Source organism: Plecotus auritus (assembly GCF_963455305.1).
Source record: "Plecotus auritus genome assembly, chromosome: 9".
Classification (NCBI taxonomy): Eukaryota; Metazoa; Chordata; class Mammalia; order Chiroptera; family Vespertilionidae; genus Plecotus; species Plecotus auritus.
In genome coordinates, this window is record NC_137783.1 from 138172933 (window position 1) to 138196076 (window position 23144).

Consider the following 23144-nt stretch of genomic DNA (forward strand, 5'->3'; position numbering starts at 1 on the left):
GTGAATCCTTAAGGTTCTAACTGGCCTTCTGAAAAGCTATACCTAGCCCTCCGTGAGGGCTAGCCTAACTTCAAATGATTTCAACACCTGATTGGATTGAGGTAATCCAGGATTGATAGTGCTCAGGCCATCTGCCAGAAACAAATGTAAATCTTCTTTGAAGGGAGATTACATTGCTCTAGGTCTCACATTATTTCTACAGTTTTTCATATACAATGTACAGCTCTCAACTACAGGGAGAAAAAAGTATATTATAAGATAAGACAATGGAGCAAAAAGAAACCAAGAGATAGAATATATATAATAGACACAGAACCACAGGGAATCCAAATAATGAATTATGGACTTTTTAATAATTATGCTTTACTACATTCAAGCAAATGAAAGATAAGACCTAGTAAGAAAACCAAAAAAGAAGAACTGAATGGCGATTCTTGAACTAAAAAATACAGCGAGGGAGGAACCAAGATGGCAGCATAGGTAAACACCTGTACTTGCTGCCTCTCACAACCACATCAAAATTACAACTAAAAGACAGAACAACTATCATCCAGAACTGCGGGAAAGCTGGCTGAGTGGAAGTTCTACAACTAAAGAGGTAAAGAAGAAAGCGCATTGAGACTGGTAGGCGGTGCAGAGGCACAGAATGGGCTGGCACCCAGGGGCGCTGCTTTTTTAATCGGGAGGGAGATACAAACTCCCACTTGCTCTGAACTCCAGTTCCAGGCGAGATTTGGGGGGACCCACACACATACAGGGAGAAACTGGACTGTCTGGCATCGGGACAGGAACAAAAGGGTGGCTTTCTTTCAGATGGAGGTACGCACAGTGGTCATTGTTTCCGCGCGGGGAACTCTCTGGTGCAGGGCTGACTGGCAGCCATTGCTGTTTGCTCTGCCCTGGTGATTCCCTGAGACCCCGCCCCACCCAATTTACAACCCCATCCAAGCTGTGCACAGCACTTTTGTATATGAATGGCCTGTCCTTTCTCAGCCTAAAACCTGTCAAACAGGCAGCAGCTGGGTCAGGGAGCCCCCAAACAATCAATCTGGTATCAGCAGTCTGCCTTGCTACACAGCTGAGCCTTGTCTGGGCACTTCTAAACCTGATACAAAGAGGAGGAATCTGCAGATCTCTCTGTAAGCTCCTGCTGGGTGACCCCAGGCAGTGTTGACTTTGCACCTCCTTGGAGATCCAAGAGCCAGTGTACCCAGTGGTCAGTGTGAGACCATACCAGATTACAACTCTTCACATCCATAAGTGACACACTCAAGGGGCAGACTAAGTGAGCACCAAAGCTCCACTGAAGCAAGTCCTACCCCATAAGGGTGTCTCCTGCGCAACAGATCTTCCATTGTAGACACAGCTGGTCCTCACAGCCAATTGGCCTGGAGGTCAATTCTCCCAGTGATACCAATAGCAATCAAGGCTTAACTACAACAAGACTGTGCACACTGCCCACAAAGGGGTGCACCAAGAGTGTCCACCTCAGGTGACTGGGAAGGCTGAGCCACTGGGCCATATAGGACACCTACCACACAAGGCCACTCTATCAACTCAAGAAGACTTAGCAGCTACCCAATACATAGAAACAAACACAGGGAAGCAGCCAAAATGCAGAGACAAAGAAACATGTCACAAATGAAAGAAATGGATGAAAGCAAAATACTGGATATAGAGTTCAAAACTACAGTTATAAGGTTACTCAAGAATCTTCTAGAATCCTCTGAGGAACTTAGTAAGACCTTCAAGGATCTTACTGAGAATGCCAAAAAAAATAGAAAAGGACCAGTCAGAAATTAAGCATACACTGATTGAAATAAAGACTAATATACAGAGATTCAACAGCAACCTAGAGGATCCCAAGAATCAAATAAAAGATTTGAAATACAAAGAAGCAAAAAATACCCAACCGGAAGAACAAAAAGAAAAAAAGAATCCAAGAATATGAAGATAGTGTAAGGAGCCTCTGGGACAACTTCAAGCGTACCAACATCCGAATTATGGGGGTGCCAAAAGAAGAGAAAGAGCAAGATATTGAAAACCTATTTGAAGAAATAATGACAGAAAACTTCCCCTACCTGGTGAAAGAAATAGACTTACAAGTCCAGAAAGTGCAGAGAACCCCAAGCAAGAGGAATCCAAAGAGGACCACACTAAGATACATCATAATTAAAATGCCAAGGGCAAAAGACAAAGAGAATCTTAAAAGCAGCAAAAGAAAAATAGTTAGTTACCTACAAGGGAGTACCCATACGACTGTCAGTTGATTTCTCAACAGAAACTATGCAGGCCAGAAGGGAGTGGCAAGAAATATTCAAAGTGGTGAATAGCAAGAACCTACAACCAAGATTACTCTACCCAGCAAAGCTATCATTTAGAATTGAAGGTCAGATAAAGAGCTTCACAGACAAGAAGATGCTAAAGGAGTTCATCACTGCCAAACCAGTATTATATGAACTGCTTGAAGGGTATTCTTTAAGAAGAGGAAGAAGAAGAAAAAGATAAAGATAAAAAATTATGAACAACAAAGTGACAACAAATACATATCTATCAACAAGTGAATCTAAAAATCAAATGAATAAAAAATCTGATGAACAGAACAAACTGGTGAATGTGATAGAATCAGGGGCATGGAAAGGGAGTGGACTGATAATTCTCGGGGGGGGGGGGAAGAAGGGGGTGTGAGGATGCAGGAAGAGATTGGACAAAGAGCTTACATGGACGAGGTCAGTCGGCGGGGGCGGCGAGGACCTGGGGTAGGGTGGGAACTGGGTGGAGGGGAGCTATGGGGGAAAAAAGAGGAACATCTGTAATAATCTGAACAATAAAGATTAAAAAAAATACAGCGATTGGAAAAGGCTACATATTGTATGATTAAAACTATATAACACCCTGGAAAAGGCAAAATTGTGAAGACTATGGAGGTTGGAATGGAGTGGAGGATAAACAGGCAGAGCATAGAGGATCAGTGAAAATACTCTATTTGATACTACAATGATGAATACATATCATTAAGACATTTTCCAAATCCAGAATGTACAACAGTAGCAATAGCTGTCATTAATTCAACACTTAGTATATCTTAGGTAGAATGCTAAGCACTTTAGTTTCATTATCTCATTTAATCCTTCCAACTATCATGTAACACAAAATTTTATACATGACCCTCCCTATCTTTTTTTTTTTTTTTAAATATATTTTATTAATTTTTTACAGAGAGGAAGAGAGAGGAGAGGGATAGAGAGTTAGAAACATCGATGAGAGAGAAACATCGATCAGCTGCCTCCTGCACACCTCCTACTGGGGATGTGCCCGCAACCAAGGTACGTGCCCTTGACCGGAATCGAACCTGGGACCTTTCAGGCAGGCCGACGCTCTATCCACTGAGCCAAACCGGTTTCGGCGACCCTCCCTATCTTTTGTTTTGTTTTGTTAATCCTCATCAGAGGATATTTTTCCCATTGAGTTTTTTAGAGAGAGCAGAAGGGAAGAGGAGAGACAGAGAAGGAGAAGTACTGATGTGAGAGAGACACATCAATTAACTACCTCCCACATGTGCCCTGACCAGGGCAGGGATGACCCTATAACTGAGGTACATGACCTTAATCGAAATCGAATCTGTGACCCTTCAGTTTGTGGGCCGATGCTCTATTCACTGAGCAAATGGTCTAGGGATGACTCTCCCTATTTTATAAATGAGGCTATGCAACCTGCTCAACAAGATCACATACTAATACGTGGCAGGCCCTCAAACATAGATCTGTGTTCTTAACCACTATTCTACAGTGCTTTCATTCACAAAAAAAATTTCTCCTTTCCTTTTTGCTTATCCAAATTCGACTCACCTTTCCAGGTTGCATTAGTCAGTATTCTCCAGAGAAACAGAACCAACAGTATCTATATATACAAAAGGCTAAGTGACGGACCATCCGCCAGTCTGTTTGACCAACTGACCGGCAGGTATATATGACGCACACTGGCAATTTAAAAATAAATGTTGACTTGTGCATGCGTGATACTATGAAGCTCTTGGAATGGATATTATTGAAATCCCCCATGAAATGATTTGTAATGGATCTATTATTGAAGCTACCTTTGGAAATAGTATATCTATAGATAATATTAAAAATATATCTAAACATGCGATTCTTTGTCCTAAAAATGAGCACGTTCATAAATTAAATGAAGAAATTTTGGATATACTTGATGGAGATTTTCACACCTATTTGAGTGATGATTCCATCGATTCAACGGATGATGCCAAAAAGGAAAATTTTCCCATTGAATTTCTTAGTAGTATTACTCCTTCGAGAATGCCATGTCATAAATTAAAATTGAAATTAGGTGCAATCATCATGCTACTGAGAAATCTTAATAGTAAATGGGGTCTTTGTAATGGTACTAGATTTATTATCAAAAGATTGAGACCTAACATAATCGAAGCTGAAGTATTAACAGGATCTGCAGAAGGAGAGGTTGTTCTGATTCCAAGAATTGATTTGTCCCCGTCTGACACTGGCCTCCCATTTAAATTAATTCGAAGACAGTTTCCCATGCTGCCAGCATTTGCGATGACTATAAACAAGGACAAACGCTAGACAGAGTAGGAATAGTCCTACCTGAACCCGTTTTCGGCCATGGTCAGTTATATGTTGCTTTCTCTCGAGTTCGAAGAGCGTGTGACGTTAAAGTTAAAGTTGTAAATACTTCATGACAAGGGAAATTAGTCAAGTACTCTGAAAGTGTTTTTACTCTTAATGTAGTATACAGGGAGATATTAGAATAAGTTTAATCAATTTATCAGTCATTGTTTTTATCAATGTTATTTTTATATCATGTTTTTGTTGTTTTTATATCACATCTTTGTTGTTTTTATATCATGTCTTTGTTGTTGTTATTGTTTATTTATTAATCAATTTATATATTATTTTCATATACATTTTACTAATTTTCTTTCATCTCTGACACTTCTATTATAGAGAAAGTGCGAATAGCAATATTAAAATATTTCTTCTAATTAATTTCCTTTCAATGTGCACAAATCCGTGCACCGGGTGGATATATAAGAGGAGAGTTAGCTTATGTGATTATGGAATTGGCTTTTGTGATTATGAAGGCCAAGAAGTCCCACGATCTGCCATCTGCAATCTAGAGAACTAGGAAAGTTAGTGGTGTTATTCAATCTCAGTCTGAAGGTCCAAGAGGCAGGGTAGCTAATGGTGTAAGCCCCAGCTCAAGTCCAAAAGCCCAAGAATAGAGGTGGGGAGAGGGCCAATGGCATGAGTTCAGAGACCCAAGAACCAGGAGTGCTGATGTCCCAAAAACAGAAGAAAATGGATATCCCAGCTCAAGCAAAAAGCAAATTCACACTTCCTCCACCTTTTTGCTCTGGTCAGGCTCTTGATGAATTGGATGATGCCCACCCACATTGGTGAGGGCAATCTTCTCTACTCAATCTACCAATTCAAATGCTCATCTCTTCTGAAAACACCCCCACAAACACATCCAGAAATTATGTCCTACCAGTTTTCTGGGCACAAGTTAGCCTGGTCAAGTTGACACAAAATTAACCATCACACATGTCAAAACAAACTCCTCTATGACTTCTTTAACTACTTTAGTGCCAATTATTTTCTCCTTACTCTGAGAGCACAACTTAATGCCATTATAGAAGGTCTTAAATTGTTCCCTAATTATTTGTTAATCAATAAGCATTATCCTACACCTAGATGGTACAGCCTGCTACACACCTAGGCTATCCAGTATAATCTTATGGACCACCAACGTACACACGGTCCATTGTTGACCAAAATGTCATTATCATGAAGCACATGACTGTAATGTCCTTAAACACCCTTTTGTTTAAGTTTCCACTAACAATACTCTAGTAATTTCATTACCAACATTACTATTTCTAAAATGACAATAGGCAACACAGGTCAGGTTCCCTGAAAGCAGAGCCTGAGAAGAGAATTTCGGTGCCCATGGCTCATTGACGGAGTGCTCTAAGAAGAGAAAGTGATGGGGTCGGAGGAGAATCCAGGTTCAGTCTGATCTCTGGAGCAAATATTGCAACTCAGCACAAGTCCCATTTTGAGGCAAGGAGACCAGCCCTTCTCATCCCTGTGTCAGTCAGTTATTGGTTGTGTGATGCCCTCATGGTGGAGGGTAGGTGTTAAGAACTCCTGTTTGGCTGAGACCAATTTTCTAGAGAAGGGACAACAGACACCAATAGGGAATTATGGATGAGCATCAATAATATCGACTACTTTGCCCCATCCCACGACCACAAAATATTTTTTAAAAGTCATATTAATCGAGGAGAAACCAAGATGGCGGCATAGGTAAACATCTAAACTGTTGCCTCGCACAACAATTTCAAAACTACAACTAAAAGACAAAACAGACGGGGACTCTTCCCCCTCCCCATGTGGGAGTAAGTTTAGGGACTTTTCCCCTTCCCTACTTGGGAGTCCATTCTGTGGGACTCTTCCCTCTCCCCATGTGGGAGTCTGTACTTGTTCTTCAATACATCTCCATCTTTGCTATACCAAAAAAATAAATAAATAAAAATTATAAAAAAATAATAAAAATAAATAAATAGAAGACAAAACAGACATCATCCAGAACCTCAGGAAGGATGGCTGAGTGGAAATTCTACAACTAGAAGGAAAAAGAAAAGCACACTAAGACTCAGAGGAGCTGCAGGAGGCAGAGGTACTAAGATGCGAGGACTGACAACTGAGTGCACAATTGGCTTTCTCAATCAGGAGGGAGACACAAGATCCCGACTGCTCTGAACTCCAGTTCCGGGCAAGAGTCTGGGGACCAAGACTCATTCGGGGAGAAACTGGACTGTCTGGCAGTGGGCGGAACTCGAGGGCAGGGCGGCTTTCTCTCAGAGGTGCATGCAGTGTTTCCCACGGGACACTGAGACACAGGGGCCTATTAGGGCAGGGCTGATGGGAAACCAATGCTGTCTGATCCACCCTGAGACTCTGCCCCATCCAAGCTGAGCACAGAGGCTTTTGCAAGTCTTGTCTCATAAGGGTGTCTCCAGCACAAAAGTTCTCCCAACATAGACACAACTGATCCTCACAGCCAATTGGCCTGGAGGTCAATTCCTCCCAGTGATACCAACAACAATCAAGGCTTAACTACAACAAGACTATGTACACAGCCCACAAAGGGGTGCACCAAGAGTGTCCACGTCAGGTAACTGGGGAGGCTGAGCTACTGGGCCCTATAGGACACCTACCACACAAAGCCACTCTATAAACTCAGGGAAGCAATGAAAATGCGGAGACAAAGAAACAGATCACAAATGAAAGAAATGGAGGAAAGCAAACGACTGGATATAGAGTTCAAAACCACAGTTATAAGGTTTTTTCAAGAATTTTCTAGAAACCGCCGATAAATTTAGCGAGACCCTCGAGGATATGAAAAAGGACCAACTAGAAATTAAGCATACACTGACTGAAATAAAAAATATTATACGGAGATCTAACAGCAGACTAGACGATCGCAAGAATCAAGTCAAAGATTTGAAATACAAAGGAGCAAAAAACACTCAACTGGAAAAGCAAAAAGAAAAAAGAATCCAAAAATATGAAGATAGTGTAAGGAGCCTCTGGGACAACTTCAAGTGTACCAACATCAGAATTATGGGGGTGCCAGAAGAAGAGAGAGAGCAAGATACTGAAAACCTATTTGAAGAAATAATGACCGAAAACTTCCCCCACCTCGTGAAAGAAATAGACTTACAAGTCCAGGAAGCGCAGAGAACCCCAAACAAAAGGAATCTAAAGAGGAAGGGTAAAATGCCGAGAGCAAAAGACAAAGAGAGAATCTTAAAAGCAGAAAAACAGTTAGTTACCTACAAGGGAGCACCCATACGACTGTCAGCAGATTTCTCAACAGAAACTATGCAGGCCAGAAGGGAGTGGCAAGAAATATTCAAAGTGATGAATAGCAAGAACCTACAACCAAGATTACTCTACCCAGCAAAGCTATCATTCAGAATGGAAGGGCAGATAAAGAGCTTCACAGATAAGAAAAAGCTAAAGGAGTTCATCACCACCAAACCAGTATTATATGAAATGTTGAAAGGTATTCTTTAAAAAAAGGAAGAAGAACAAAATGGTAAAGATAATAATTATGAACAACAAATACATATCTATCAACAAGTGAATCTAAAAATCAAGTGAATTAAAAATCTGATGAACAGAATAAACTGGTGAATATAATTGAATCAGTGACATAGAAAGGGAGTGGACTGACAATTCTCGGGGGGAAAGGGGTGTGGGGGGTGCGGGAATAGACTGGACAAAAATCGTACACCTATGGATGAGGACTGTGTGTCGGGGGGGGGGGCGGTAAGGGCAGAGGGTGGGGTGGGTACCGGGTAGAGGGGAGCTATGGGAGAAAAAAGAGGAACAATTGTAATAATCTGAACAATAAATATTTATTAAATTTTTTAAAAAGTCATATTAATTACTTAGATACATGTTTGAAGCTCATTGTAATGGGATTTTGAACTGTATTTTAAAAATGTTTGTTTCAAATGATGTTGTAAGTCCTTCCTCATATTAAAAGACCTTAGAGCTTGCTTACCACTTGGCTTTATTGAACCTAGGATGCAATAATCTTTTATATTTGCAAATATATCTTTAATCAAGTGCCTTCATCTTTTTTAAAAAAAAAAACACACAAGAAAAAAATAAACATTATCTGCTAAACCAGATTACATCCCCTTATAGGCAAGTGACCATAACTTATTTCCTATTGGTATAGGCCACATTTGAAGCTCTGTAACAATACTTGCTATTATGTTAAAGAGATTAAAAAATATTTATTTGGAAAAACTATACAAGGAATGGGGCTTGGGGATACTTTAGAGACCAGGCCTATATAGTTTAAGATTCTAAACATTAAATTTGACTTGGAAAAATACTACCTTTAAAAACTGTTCTTTACATAAAATTTGCTATAATACCCTTTTTTCCTTATGGCAAGTTCAGGGCTATTTGGCATAGCAGTGTAGTTCTCAAGGCATATATGTTGCATAGAAGATGAAGTATTAGAGTGTGCAGATGAACAATTATCCCCACACATGTAAACTGCAGCTTGTGTGGTGTAAATATATCTCCCTGCTTGGAACTGCCTGTGTAACATTCTCTCTTTGGGCTCTGTGGTTTCTCAATACATTCCAACTGTTTGGCGGCTGGAGCTTGGCTCGGCAAGCACAGATAAACAGCTTCCTGGAGCAGGTTGCCAGTATGAGGAGCAATGACCTCAGCAGAGAATGTCTGCTTTTCATTACCCTGAGCACATCACTGTACCACTAAAACTAAGAATAGGAACAACACAAGTTAGTTAGACTTGATTGGCTCAGGTCTCCCATTACTCCTTGAATTTTTTAATGCTGGCAGCCAGAGGAAAGAGGGTAAAATGAGGAAATGGGTAATAGGTGGGGGAGGAAGGATGTAGAAAAGTGTTCTTAGGCTATTCTCTGAATAAACTAAATGATGAATGACATGAGTAACACTAAATAGCTAATAGATGTGCAGAAAATCATCAAATGCTTTTAATCTTTTAAAAAAAAAGTGTACAGAGAAACCAAGATGGTGGCATAGGTAAACACCTAAACTGCTGCCTCACACAATTTCAAAACTACAACTAAAAGATAAAACAGACATCATCCAGAACCACAGGAAATCCGGCTGAGTGGAAATTCTACAACTAGAAGGAAAGAGAAAAGCACACTAAGACTCAGAGGAGCTGCAGGAGGCAGAGGTACTAAGACACGCGTGAGAAGAGGACTAGCAACTGAGTATGCGGCTGGCTTTCTCAAGTGGGAGGGAGACAAAAGCTCCCGACTGCGCTGAACTCCAGTTCTGGGTGAGGCTCTGGGGACCCAGACTCACATGGGGTGAAACTGGACTGTCAGGAAAGAGAAAAGCACACTGAGACTCAGAAGAACTGCAGAAGGCAGAGGTGCCGAGGTGCGCCCATGGAGAGGACGGGCAACTGAGTGCGCGGCTGGCTTTCTCAAGCAGGAGGGAGACAAAAGCTCCCAACTGCACTGAACTCCAGTTCCGGGCAAGAGTCTGGGGACCAAGACTCATTCGGGGAGAAACTGGACTGTCTGGCAGTGGGCGGAACTCGAGGGCAGGGCGGCTTTCTCTCAGAGGTGCTTGCAGTGTTTACCACAAGACACTGAGACACAGGGGCCTATTAGGGCAGGGCTGACGGGAAGCCAAGGCTGTCTGCTCTGCCTTGAGACTCTGCCCCATCCAAGCTGAGCACAGAGGCTTTTGCAAGTCTTGTCTCATAAGGGTGTCTCCAGCACAAAAGTTCTCCCAGCATAGACACAGCTGATCCTCACAGCCAATTGGCCTGGAAGTCAATTCCTCCCAGTGATACCAACAACAATCAAGGCTTAACTACAACAAGACTATGCACACAGCCCACAAAGGGGTGCACCAAGAGTGTCCACGTCAGGTAACTGGGGAGGCTGAGCTACTGGGCCCTATAGGACACCTACCACACAAAGCCACTCTATAAACTCAGGGAAGCAATGAAAATGCGGAGACAAAGAAACAGATCACAAATGAAAGAAATGGAGGAAAGCAAACGACTGGATATAGAGTTCAAAACCACAGTTATAAGGTTTTTTCAAGAATTTTCTAGAAACCGCCGATAAATTTAGCGAGACCCTCGAGGATATGAAAAAGGACCAACTAGAAATTAAGCATACACTGACTGAAATAAAAAATATTATATGGAGGTCTAACAGCAGACTAGAGGAATGCAAGAATCAAGTCAAAGATTTGAAATACAAAGAAACAAAAAACACTCAACTGGAAAACAAAAAGAAAAAAGAATCCAAAAATATGAAGATAGTGTAAGGAGCCTCTGGGACAACTTCAAGCGTACCAACATCCGAATTATGGGAGTGCCAGAAGAAGAGAGAGAACAAGATACTGAAAACCTATTTGAAGAAATAATGACCGAAAACTTCCCCCACCTGGTGAAAGAAATAGACTTACAAGTCCAGGAAGCGCAGAGAACCCCAAACAAAAGGAATCCAAAGAGGACCACACCAAGACACATCATAATTAAAATGCCAAGGGCAAAAGACAAAGAGAGAATCTTGAAAGCAGCAAGAGAAAAACGGTTAGTTACCTACAAGGGAGCACCCATACGACTGTCAGCTGATTTCTCAACAGAAACTATGCAGGCCAGACGGGAGTGGCAAGAAATATTCAAAGTGATGAATAGCAAGAACCTACAACCAAGATTACTCTACCCAGCAAAGCTATCATTCAGAATGGAAGGGCAGATAAAGAGCTTCACAGATAAGAAAAAGCTAAAGGAGTTCATCACCACCAAACCAGTAATATATGAAATGCTGAAAGGTGTTCTTTAAGAAGAGGAAGAAGAAGAAAAAGGTAAAGATAAAAATTATGAACAACAAATACATATCTATCAACAAGTGAATCTAAAAATCAAGTGAATAAAAAAATCTGATGAACAGAATAAACTGGTGAATATAATTGAATCAGGGACATAGAAAGGGAGTGGACTGACAATTCTCGGGGGGATCGGGGCATGGGGGGTGCGGGAAGAGACTGGACAAATATCGTACACCTATGGATGAGGACAGTGTGGGGGGGGGTAAGGGCAGAGGGTGGGGTGGGAACCAGGTGGAGGAAGCTACGGGGAAAAAAAGAGTAACAATTGTAATAATCTGAACAATAAAGATTTACTAAATTTAAAAAAAAGTTTACAAAATGCAAGGTAAGCAAAAGGTGTTACTGAAAACAAGAGAGACTAAAAAGTCCTCAAGATCTTCAACTAAAGAGAAAGAAGAGGAAGACTGTCCTTTTCTAAGACATCTATGAAGAGAGAAGCAAAAATCTCACAAAACTGGAGCTAAAGAGGAATGAAACAAAATGGAAATGAATTATACCTACCCAGATATTCTACACATGTCATTTCACTCAATTTAACCACCTTATGAGATAGGTATCATCATCCCAAGCTATGATCTTGCCTTGGAAAATCTAACATAAGAACATTAACAAAGACATTTGTTTTTAATGTTATTTAATGACAAAGAGATGAATTTAAGTCTGTTTTTATGCCACCCCAGAAACAATGCCTACTGTTGCAACCCAAGAACTCAGCAATCCTGGATCATTGTGTCCTAAAATAAATTTACGTGCTCATGACATTTTTTATGATAAGATAGTTCCCACTGTGCTGGTCAGAATTACATCTGAGAGTTGAAGAAAGGAATCACAGCTATGGCCTCAGACAGGAAATTAGTTGAACATGACCCCTCTTGAGGGATCCTGAGAAACAAGTTGTTTTGTGGGGAAGTCACTGACTGTAAAGATGCACCTGCCATGGGGCTGGAAGCTCAGAGACAGACAAACATCTTAGCAGATCATAGTAACAGAGAGAAGATTCATTTGACTTTCATTTCACTTTTCTCAGGGAAGAAGAACCTTTATGTGGCTGCCAAAATCCTAACTGTCCCTTCTCCTTCCACTCTATCCCTTCCACCCCCATCCCAGTTCATTAAAACCTTCTGGTTAAAGGTGCCAGATTGTGTCATTCTTTCCTGCTCTTGCGCCAGGCCTGTGCCGCCAGCACCACAGATCTAGAGTTCTGAGAAAATCATGGAAGAAGTTGAAAGCACTGATAAATTGCTCTATTGTTGATGAAGCAAAGTTTCAAACTGTCAGAGGGTGGAATGAGAAGGAATATCAGGACTTGGATTGTACCAAATAAAGATTCTTTATATTCTTTATAGATTAAAATAAATCAAATAGTTTCTTTAAGGGAATATTTAGTGTGGAGAGTTACACCTAAATTTTATACTAGCTCCCATATAAAAGCAGCTCCCGTGAAAACAGAAATAATATCACTGGGTCTTGAGAATACTTCAGTCAAGGATGGAGTGCCTACATTTCCTCTTACTGAACAGTTTCATGACAGCTAAGTTTCTCTTAACTTGTAAAAAGGGAGGGGGTGGGGAAGTAAGATCTTTCCTTATGGGAAGAATCTGGGCCCAATTATTACTTCCATAACCTTTGACTCTGACTTCTAAATGAGTCAAGGGACCAGTGGGCTGTGAAATGGCTTCCTCAGTCACCAGGTCAAGTGCTGCTGGATGTTTCCCTGTAATCAAAACACGAAGGTACTGAAGAAGAGGGATGAATTCTAAGAAATAAGTAGCTTCTTATAGCCTCAATGCAGATGAATTTTTAAGCTTCAAAATAGATTTTAGTGACTCTAAACTCACTACTACATCCCCCCAGAGTCCTTTTGCTGTGGGATACCTGTAGTAATATAGAAAAGAACCGAATGCTCGATAGATCTCACAAATGACGGCTTAATAAAAGTGGCTGGGCCAATACAGTGAGGATAGGATTGCGTTAGCTCAAGGCAAAATCTATTCCTGGCAATTGTCTGAGTCTGTGAGAATCCAGATGACAAATGGGGAATTTTCTGTTATAATATGACAACTCCAGCTAAGAACTAAACTATGGAAAAAAGATGGGGTGGGACTGGGGAGAAGCATTACCCTTTTAGAAGAAGCTTACAATAGGATTAGTCACCACTACTTCAGCACACTACATTTTGGCTCAGTTTGACAAAAATAAGTAGGAAAAACATGGAACAGAAATGGCCCAGAAACATCTCAAGTCCATCCCTCATTCAAAGCTATGAACCTGGAAATCAGTGACGTCTGGTTTGTCCTGATGTGTTTCTTGTTGCTCCAAATCTCCACTCCTCTGTTACCATGAGCACAAGAAGAACCCAAAACAACATTACTTAAATGTTGAATGGTGGATAATCCTAAAAAAATCTGCCAACTTTAAAAGTTTACGCCCTGATTGTTCTAGATTACTTAGGAAAGAAGTGGGTCATTTTTTCATAGGGCTTAGAGCACCTGTTTAAAAACAAAGAGGAAGAATACATATTTTATAATCATGAATTGTTTTCATTAAAGTTACATTTCGAGTGATTTAGGAACATGCACACCTCCTTTTTATATCCGAGAGTGAGTTAATGAAGTTCACATTTCATGAATTTATTCTAATCAAAACAATAAAAAAGGAATTTGATGTTGGTATCTTTTATAAGAGTATATATACATAAACATGTATACAACTTCTCACTGAATTCTAATGATTAATATGTATCAGATGGACTTTTCTAAGAACTGGCAAATATTTCCATCTCCATATTTATACCATATATCATACTATATAATAAAGAGCTAATATGCTAATTAGACCGAACAGCAGAACAACCTTCCAGATGAAGCCGGGGCTGCGAGGGCTGGCTGAGGCTGTGAGGGGCTGCGAGGGCTGAGCCCCTTGCACGAATGTCATGCATTGGGCCTCTAGTCCTAATATATAAAAACGCTGGGTCCGTCACGACCGAAGGCTCGACTAACCGAAAGTCAGTCCTGCAGTCAGCGCTGGATTGCCGTGGTGACCCAGCACTGACTGCTGCAGCTGCAGGCCCGGTGACCCAGCACTGACTGCTGAGGGGGCTGCGAATCAGGCCCGGAGAGAGGCCTGGAGAGAGAAGCAGGGACTGATTCGTAGCCTGTGTGGCAGCTGTTGATCAGCACTTGCCTCTCTCATTCTCTCTGGCCGGGCCAGCAGCCGTGCCTCTATTTCTCTCCAGGCCTCCACCAGGGCTGCTGATCAGCCCCTTTCTGATCAGGCCCTGTTGATAGGCCCAGAGACGCTGACTGGCATAGAAACGGACCAATCAGAACCAAATCTGGGTGAACTGTGAGGAGCCAATGGCTGCCTAGGAGGCGGAGCTTTTGACGCCGACTAGCATAGAAACCAACCAATCAGAACCAAATTGGTCGGCAGAGGAGGGCAGTTTGGGGCGAGATCAGGCCTGCAGGGGAAGGCAGTTAGGGGTGATCAGGCTGGCAGGGGAGGGCAATTAAGGGCAACCAGGCTGGCAGGAAAGGGCCATTGGGGGTGAGATCAGGCCAGCAGGGGAGGGCAGTTGGGGGCAAGATCAGGCCTGCAGGGGAGGGCAGTTGGGGGTGAGATCAGGCTGGCAGGGGAGGGGAGTTGGGGGCAACCAGGCCAGCAGGGGAGGGCAGTTAGGGGCGATCAGGCAGGCAGGCAGAGGCAGGTTGGGGCAATCAGGCAGGCAGGCAGAGAGGCTAGGGGCAATCAGGCAGGCAGGCAGAGGGGTTAGGGGCAATCAAGCAGAGGCAGTTAGGGGCGATCAGGCAAGCAAGCAGGTGAGTGGTTAGGAGCCAGCAGTCCCAGATTGCAAGAGGGATGTTCCTGATTGGAGAGGGTGCAGGCTGGGCTGCAGGAACCCTCACTCCATGCATGAATTTCATGCACCAGGCCACTAGTATATAATAAAAGGCTAATATGCAAATTGACCGAACGGTGGAACAACTGGTCGCTATGACACACACTGACCACCAGGGGGCAGCCGCTCATCACGGGAGCTGCCCCCTAGTGGTCAGTGCACTCCCACAAGGGGAGCACCACTCAGCCAGAAGCCAGGCTCACTGGCAAGTGCAGCAGCAGTGGCGGGAGCCTCCCCCACCTCCGCAGCAGCACTAAGGACCCCTTGGGGGATGTCTGACTGCCAGCTTAGGCAGACATCCCCCGAGGGGTCCCAGAATGCGAGAGGGGGCAGGCCTGGCTTAGGGACCCCCCCAAGTGCACAAAAGTCGTGCACCAGGCCTCTAGTATTAGATAATAAATAATTTTTATGACTAATTATTTTACTTTCACTTATTATATACTAGAGGCCTGGTGCACGAATTCGTGCATGGGTGGGGGTCTGGCTGGCCCGCCCTAATGGGAGCCCATCAGGGTGCACCAGCGGGGGGGAGGGGCCATGGGCAGTTGGCCCCGCCCCTGATTGGGGTGTTGGGGGCTGATCAGGGCCCGGATCAGGCTGGTTGGCTGCCGCAGTGCACATCATAACCACCAGTCGTTCCGGTCGTCCTGCCATTCTGGTCGCTGGGATTTTATATATATAGATGAGTAGTGCATCAGGGAGGCCAATTACCTATAACGTAGCTTTCTGTGACCCTATTAAGGGTATTCTATTCTGAGTAGCAGCAAATAAAATCAAATTATCTTTTAGGTTGTATGCAAACTAAAAGATAAAATTCCCCACTTGTTGTATGCAAATAAGCCTAGGTAATAAAGGTGGACAAAAAGAAGGTGAATCACCTCAGCTGAGATCACTTACTGGCTCTCTGATGGGATGAGCCAGTAATTCCATGGGATAAGCCCTGAAATGCCATCTCCTCCAAGAGGCCTTCCTGGCCATCCTATATATCACATTACCCCAATTATTTCCTTGTTATTTATCTTGCTACAGTAATTAGCTGTGTAACCTTAGGAATGTTACTTTTGTGTGCTTGAATTTCCTAATGGTAAAATGAAGATAATACTAATACCCCACCTCATAGTATTATGAGACTTAAATGAGATAACACATTATAAGCATAGAGAAATATCGATATGAGAGAAACACAGTGCCTCACACATAGCAAGTATTTATTAACTATTAGCTACTGTCATCATCATATCTCCCTCACTAAAACTTTATGTATTTATTTTTTTTATTGATTTTAGATAGAGAGAGGGGGGTCGAAGGGGAAGAGGAGAGAAATAAATATCAATTTGTTGTTCCATTTATGTGCCCTGACCGGGGGTCAAACCCACAATCTTGGTGTACCAGGATGATACTCTAACCAACTGAGCTACCCAGCCAGGGCTTCCCTCACTAAAACTTTAGATCCACGAAGGTAATTACCTTATTTGTCTTGTTCACCACTATGTCTCCATTGCCTAGTACACACAAACCCAGAGTAGGGGCTGGCTCAAAAATAATTACTGAATGAATGTTGTCTTATATTCTCACATATCCTTAGAATAAACCTCAATCAATGAAGGTAATTTGTGTACTTGTGACCAAAACAGTCATCACGAAAACTTCCCCAAGAACCTAAAATCATCATTTTTAAAAACAAAACCAAGACACTTGATCATAAGAAAGAGCCCTCCTGGGCCCACCAACCAAGACCACAGATTATCATTCTTTTCTATATTAGTAGGTGGAGGTCAAGCTCCCTGATACCACAGTGTTGTAACTATCAATTTAGCCTGTAAAGAATGGTTCCCAATCCTGATAGGAATTCTCAGATTTCAGCTTGTTTTTCTCTCATCATTATTTTCCAATGTCTTAAAAAACCACATTTCTCATTTTCTCTTTACCACAAAACCTGGTAACACTCTGCTGTGGTTTCTAAGTTACAGCTACTCCAGCCTCATTTTCTTGGATGTACTTCTTCAGAGGTCCTGACCTGGTGCTGACACTTGGTCTATTCTTAGAGTGGCACCTCCAAATATTAATTCCTGTTACCTTCCACTGGTTGAAAGACAACATTCAGAAGTAGAGGTTGCATACAACATAAAAGAAAATCCTCTGGGATTTAGAATCCTTCTTTCAAGAGTATCCAGAGAAATATGATCTAAAGAGCTCACAGTCTTGCAGACACACATGCATAGTACAGCTTAGCTACTCATGTTTTACAGCTTATCCAGATTTGCTGGAACAATCATAGGTTTGTTGGAAAACACTAACAGCCAAGGAGTGACAGCACAGGTGAGAGGGCAAGCAGACCCAGAAGAGAAAATCAACAGAAAAGCCTTCCACAAACAAGAGTAATTCTATCATTGTTTAAAGGTAAATCATCCATCATTAAATATATGAAAATCTTTCCCCAGTTGATATGGTTCAGTTGGTGGGAGCATCATCCCGTGCACCAAAGGGTCTCGGGTTTGATTCCCAGTCAGGGTACATACCCAGCTTGCGGGTCTGGAGTGCATATGGGAGGCAAATGATCAATGTTTCTGTCTCCCATTGATATTTCTCTCTCTCTCTCTCTCTCTCTCTCTCTCTCTCTCTCTCTCTCTCTCATCAATTAAAAAAAAACATATCCTCAGGTGAGGATTAAAAAAAATAAAAGTATTGCCCTAGCCAGTTTGGCTTAGTGGATAAAAGGTTGGCCTGCTAAGTAAAGGGTCCCAGGTTCAATTCCCGTCAAGAGCATGTACCTTGGCAGGCTCCTCCCTAGCCCAGGCCCAGGTGAGAGCTTGTGTAGGAAGCAACCAATCGATGTGTTTCTCTCATATCGATATTTCTCTCTGTCTTTCCTTCTCTCTTCCACTCTCCCTAAAAATCAATGGAAAAATATCCTCGGGTGAGGATTAACAAAACAAAACAAGACAAAAAAGAGTATGAAAATCTCAATGTGTGAACTTGAAACTGAGAGATGGAAGTGTTCGGTTAACATATTTTAAAAAGTGTTTCCTATTGTTTAGAACCAGCTCCAATTGTATCCCCCAATACTAAATATTAAAATGGCAACGAACTGAAGTCACCAGATAAGATTATGTAATAGTTCATGTGGGAAAATTAAAATAATTTAGAAAGTATAGCTAGAAGAGACCTCAAAATATTATCTGGTTAGGCCTCCAGCAAGATTAGGCAGTATAGTGACTGGGAGACAGTAGAGAATACTCTCTTTATAATACCACAAACAGGACTTGATTCCTAACTCTGTCTCTTACTCACTTGTGAACTTAAAAAAGCTATTTTAACCTTCCTGAGTCTGTTTCCTCATCTATAAAATAGAGATAATAATAGTTCAAAGAATTATAGTGGCTGAGACATAGCATGAGTTTAATTAAAAAATCTTTATTATAAAATATAATTACTATATTATTATTGGCATGTAAGACTTTATTATATCCATTTCATAGATGAGGTAACTGAAGCTCAGAAAATTTCAGAAATTTGACCAAGATTATAAAGTGAGGATTTATAAGAATAAGGATCTCTGCTTACTAGGGCAGTGTTCTTTTCACTTCATCATGTTTCCATGAATCAATATAATAAAGAGGCCTAAAAAAGAAGGTTTTCACTAAACAAAATTCATAAATCAAAGCAAAATCAGTAGCCTCTACTGATCCAAGTTTTGTCCACAGAATACTAATTCCTATTCCAGCAGGCTTCCACATCTTTCAAGTCTTGTGGGGGTTTTTTTTAAAGGGATTTTGGAGCTTTGATACTTGTTCACTTCCCAAAATAACTTGCCTCGGGCCAATATGGTATCTCAGAGTTATAGAAGTCTCAGGTATGTGCCATTCACGTACATTATGTAGTTTTAGTTTCCTGAAGACAAGAAACAGATCTCTCGGCAACTAGATTTCTATCGCGCTGTGGAAAATCTTGAGTGTTTTACAATGTATTGGTAGATAAAAGCTACAATCAATAGCATTCTGAGGGTTATAAGTTTTACCACTGACTCACTAGAGTTCAGTATCAGTTACATAGACCAGTAGGGTTCACTTTTGAGTGCTATACACATGATATATAGCTTCTTAAATGACAAATAGAGAGCTTTATAAAAAAGAATCAACAGCCCAGCAGGCATGGCTTGATGGTTGAGCATCGATCTATGGACCAGGAGACTGCGATTCGATTCCCAGTCAGGGCATATGCCCAGGTTGCAGGTTCGGTCCCCAGTATGAAATGTGCAAGAGGCAGCTGATCAATGATTCTCTCTCATTATTGATGTTTCTATCTCTTTCTTTCTCCCTTCCTCTCTGAAATCATAAAAAATATATTTAAAAAAATAAATAAAAAGAAGAATCAACAAAAAAGAAAAACAAGAGATATTCTTTATTTTTAACAAGATCAAGAATAAAAGTATAATATGCAATAACAAAATATAGATATAGCTGTTGATTCAACATGTACCACTATCTATTAGTTGCTAAGCATTGTGGCAGGCACTAGGAATACAAAGATGAAGAAGAAATGATGCCTACCTCAAGGAACCAGTATAATAGGGAAAAGACATAAAGGAGATGAGGGTGGGGAAGTAAATAAAAAAAAAAAAAAAGGAAGAAGCATTGCCCCAGAAGAATCATATTTCACTTGGCAAGGAGCCTCAAGGGTGCTGGTACAGATTAAATGGCCTAGAAACTTAACTCCTAGGCTTGTCAGTTCTGTAAAAGCAAGCAAGACTATTCAATCTCAGTATTTATTCCCTGCCCACCTCGTTTGCTTACCACATCATGAGAACAATTGAGATTCCTTTCTCTATTTTACCTCCTTAGAAGACTGGGAAAGGGACTGGATCTGCTCCTGGAAAGCCTGTTTTTCCCAGAAACGAAATTCCAATCCATAAGAAATCTAGATTTTACTTGTGAGACCTGTTGTTCAGCAAAAGAGTTTGGGAGAGTCAAGAATTCCCCTAGCCTGACTGGAGTGGCTCAGTTGATTGTGCATCATCCTGTGCACTGCAGGGTTGCTGGTTCGATCCCCAGTCAGGGCACATACATAAGGCAACCGATCTCTCTCTCTCTCTCTCTCTCTCTCTCTCTCTCTCTCTCTCTCTCTCTCTCTCTCTCTCTCTTCCCCTCCTCCCCACTTCCTCTCTCCAAGCTACTTCTCAGGTGAGGATTAAAAAAAAAAAAAAAAAGAATTCGCCTAACAACAACACATTAAAATAGTTGTCTGATCTCCAAGGAACCTCTGGAGAAAAGAACGAAAAAAATCTGTTTTCCAGGAGGAGTTCATGATTCATGTTAAATAGAAACCTGTAAGAGGTGATTCTTCCTTTCTTAGAATGCTCCCCAAAAATTAGAACAAAAGGAAAGAGACTTCAAATGATTATATCTCTAATAATAAAAGCATAATATGCTAATTAGATCAAACGTCCTTCTGGATGACCTTCCGGATGAAGCCAGGGCTGCGAGGGAAGCCCAGGTCCCAGGTGGCTGCTGGAGGCTGGAGGGAAGCCTGGGTTCCAGGTGCCAGAGAGAAGCTGGTGCCAGCAGCAGGGGAAAGGAAGGCCTACTCTTGCACGAATTTCATGCATCGAGCCTCTAGTAAATATGTAATGTCATATCAGTAATAAAAATAATGCTTTGTATTTCTTTAGCAAGTCCTCTCATGATGACCAAAGAGTTTTAAAGTGATTATCTGATTCAGCCCAAAAACATTAGCTATGCTAAAAAAAAAAAAAAAAAAAAGCAATCATTTTGACTTTTACACACTCCAAGCACACTATACAAAGAAGTATAACCCTTCAAAGATATAATCTATGATGTCCTGCCTTTAGAATTACTCTTAAATCATTACATGATTGGTACAGCATCCTACAGAAAGAAAACTGCAAGGGAACATCATCCTAAACATTTCAATGAAAAAACGAGCCATGAAAAACACAGGCTAAAGGTACACTTACTAAAGGAAATCAGAGTGAATATTTTGAATTACGTAGAAGATTAAAAATTATAAGAGGGACCTAAAGAAACAGATCTAATAAATCAAACAAGCACTTGCTGAGCTTCTGTAGTCATGACCATCATGAAACTTATCACTGGACAAAACTAGTTGCTCCAAGGGCATGTTCCAAAACCTATTTGGGCAGCCCTGGACCAGCCGACCAAAACTAAGCATTCACTGCACCTCATAATCAGCCTTGTCCTGCTCTATTCTTCATGTACCTTGCCTGCTTCCAAGTGCCTTCTCTGGGCTCACCCTATTGGCAAAGCATTCACATACTTACTATTCAGTGAAGAACCTGGCAATACCATATTGGCTAACATCTTCCTTATTTTCTAGCAGCTGGCACACTGCATCCTCCATGTACGTGAGGACATGTCGCTGAGCTGCCAAAAAGAGAGAGAGAGAGAGAGAGAGAGAGAGGGAAAAAAAAGTGAGAGAGAAAAGTAAAAAATAAAAGTCCTCCCAATTCCAATAGGAGGCCATGAAAGTCAGTCAAGGTATTGCCTCTACCCTAGTAAATGGACTGAAATAGGCCAACCAAATTTGCTGGCCCTAACGGACCTATGGTCCCAAAGGGATAGAATTGGACATGATGTAGCACATGACTTACTGCCATCTGGTTGGCTGTTAGTATTAGCATCAATACTTCATTTCAGTGATGAGGGAGAGCTATAGAGGAGCTTTAGCACCATTAAGCAGATATATCTGGAAGTTCTTTTCTTCCCATTTCCTTCCACCCTCTTTCATTTTCTGTATGTCTCAAAACTTATTCCAGGGAAGAGTGCCTAAAGCTTAAATGATCTGATTGCAAAGAAAACTCTTTCCATTTCTCTTCTCTTCTCTTCTCTTCTCTTCTCTTCTCTTCTCTTCTCTTCTCTTCTCTTCTCTTCTCTTCTCTTTTCTCTTCTCTTCTTTTCTCCTCACCTGAGGATATTTTTCCATTGATTTTTTAGAGAGAGTGGAAGAGAGAGAGAAAGACAGAGAGAAATATCGATGTGAGAGAAACACATCGATTGGTTGCCTCCTGCACACACCCTGACCAGGACCCAGAAGGTACTTTCAGCCGAGGTACTTGCCCTAGACCCGGGATCCTTTGGTCCACAGACTGATGCTCTATCCAATGAGCAAAACTAGATAGGGCAAGAAAACTCAATTCTTTAATAAAATATTATAAAAGTTTAAGGATCGTGAAAACTAGTGTTATAAACTATTAACCTTGGAAGATAATAAATGAAATCTGTGTGGCTCAATTTATCAGAAGTTATTTTTCTGCATTTATTGTGACTGTTAAATATGCAGATTAATCATGGGCTTCTCAGAAAGGGTCTGAGTATTAAAATTAGAAAGAAATGTGTTTTGATTCATGGCTCTGTCTTTGGTAGATTAATCTTAGTTATTTAATCTGCACCTATGTGGAAAGAAACTTAACTTTTTCTCAAAAAATGGTCAATCAACTTGTTGATCTGAAACATCTGAGATACCCTGTTAAATGCAGATTTATAAGCTGGCACCATCCCAGACTTAGTGACCTTAAATTTCTAACTGAAGCCCAGTAATTTTTAACAAGTACCCATGATGCTTCTTATATATGGTGAACTTTAAGAATCCCTGGTTAAGCCCAGCCAGCGTGGGTCAGTGGTTGAGCATCGACGTATGAACCAGAAGGTCACAGTTCAATTCTCAATCAGGTCACATGCCTGGGTTGCAGGCTCCCAGTGTGGGGCGTGTAGGAAGCAGCCGATCAATGA

The 23144-nt window shown here is 41.4% G+C and overlaps 1 protein-coding gene across 1 annotated transcript in view; it reads right to left on the minus strand.

The window, feature by feature from the left end:
* Positions 1 to 23144, minus strand: part of CSTPP1 (centriolar satellite-associated tubulin polyglutamylase complex regulator 1) — a gene marked incomplete at its 5' end in the record, with an annotated part of 189165 nt that overhangs the window by 117135 nt on the left and 48886 nt on the right. The window contains 1 exon segment of the mRNA XM_080642844.1: positions 21677 to 21779. Within this exon segment, the coding sequence (XP_080498970.1) occupies positions 21677 to 21779 (103 nt within the window).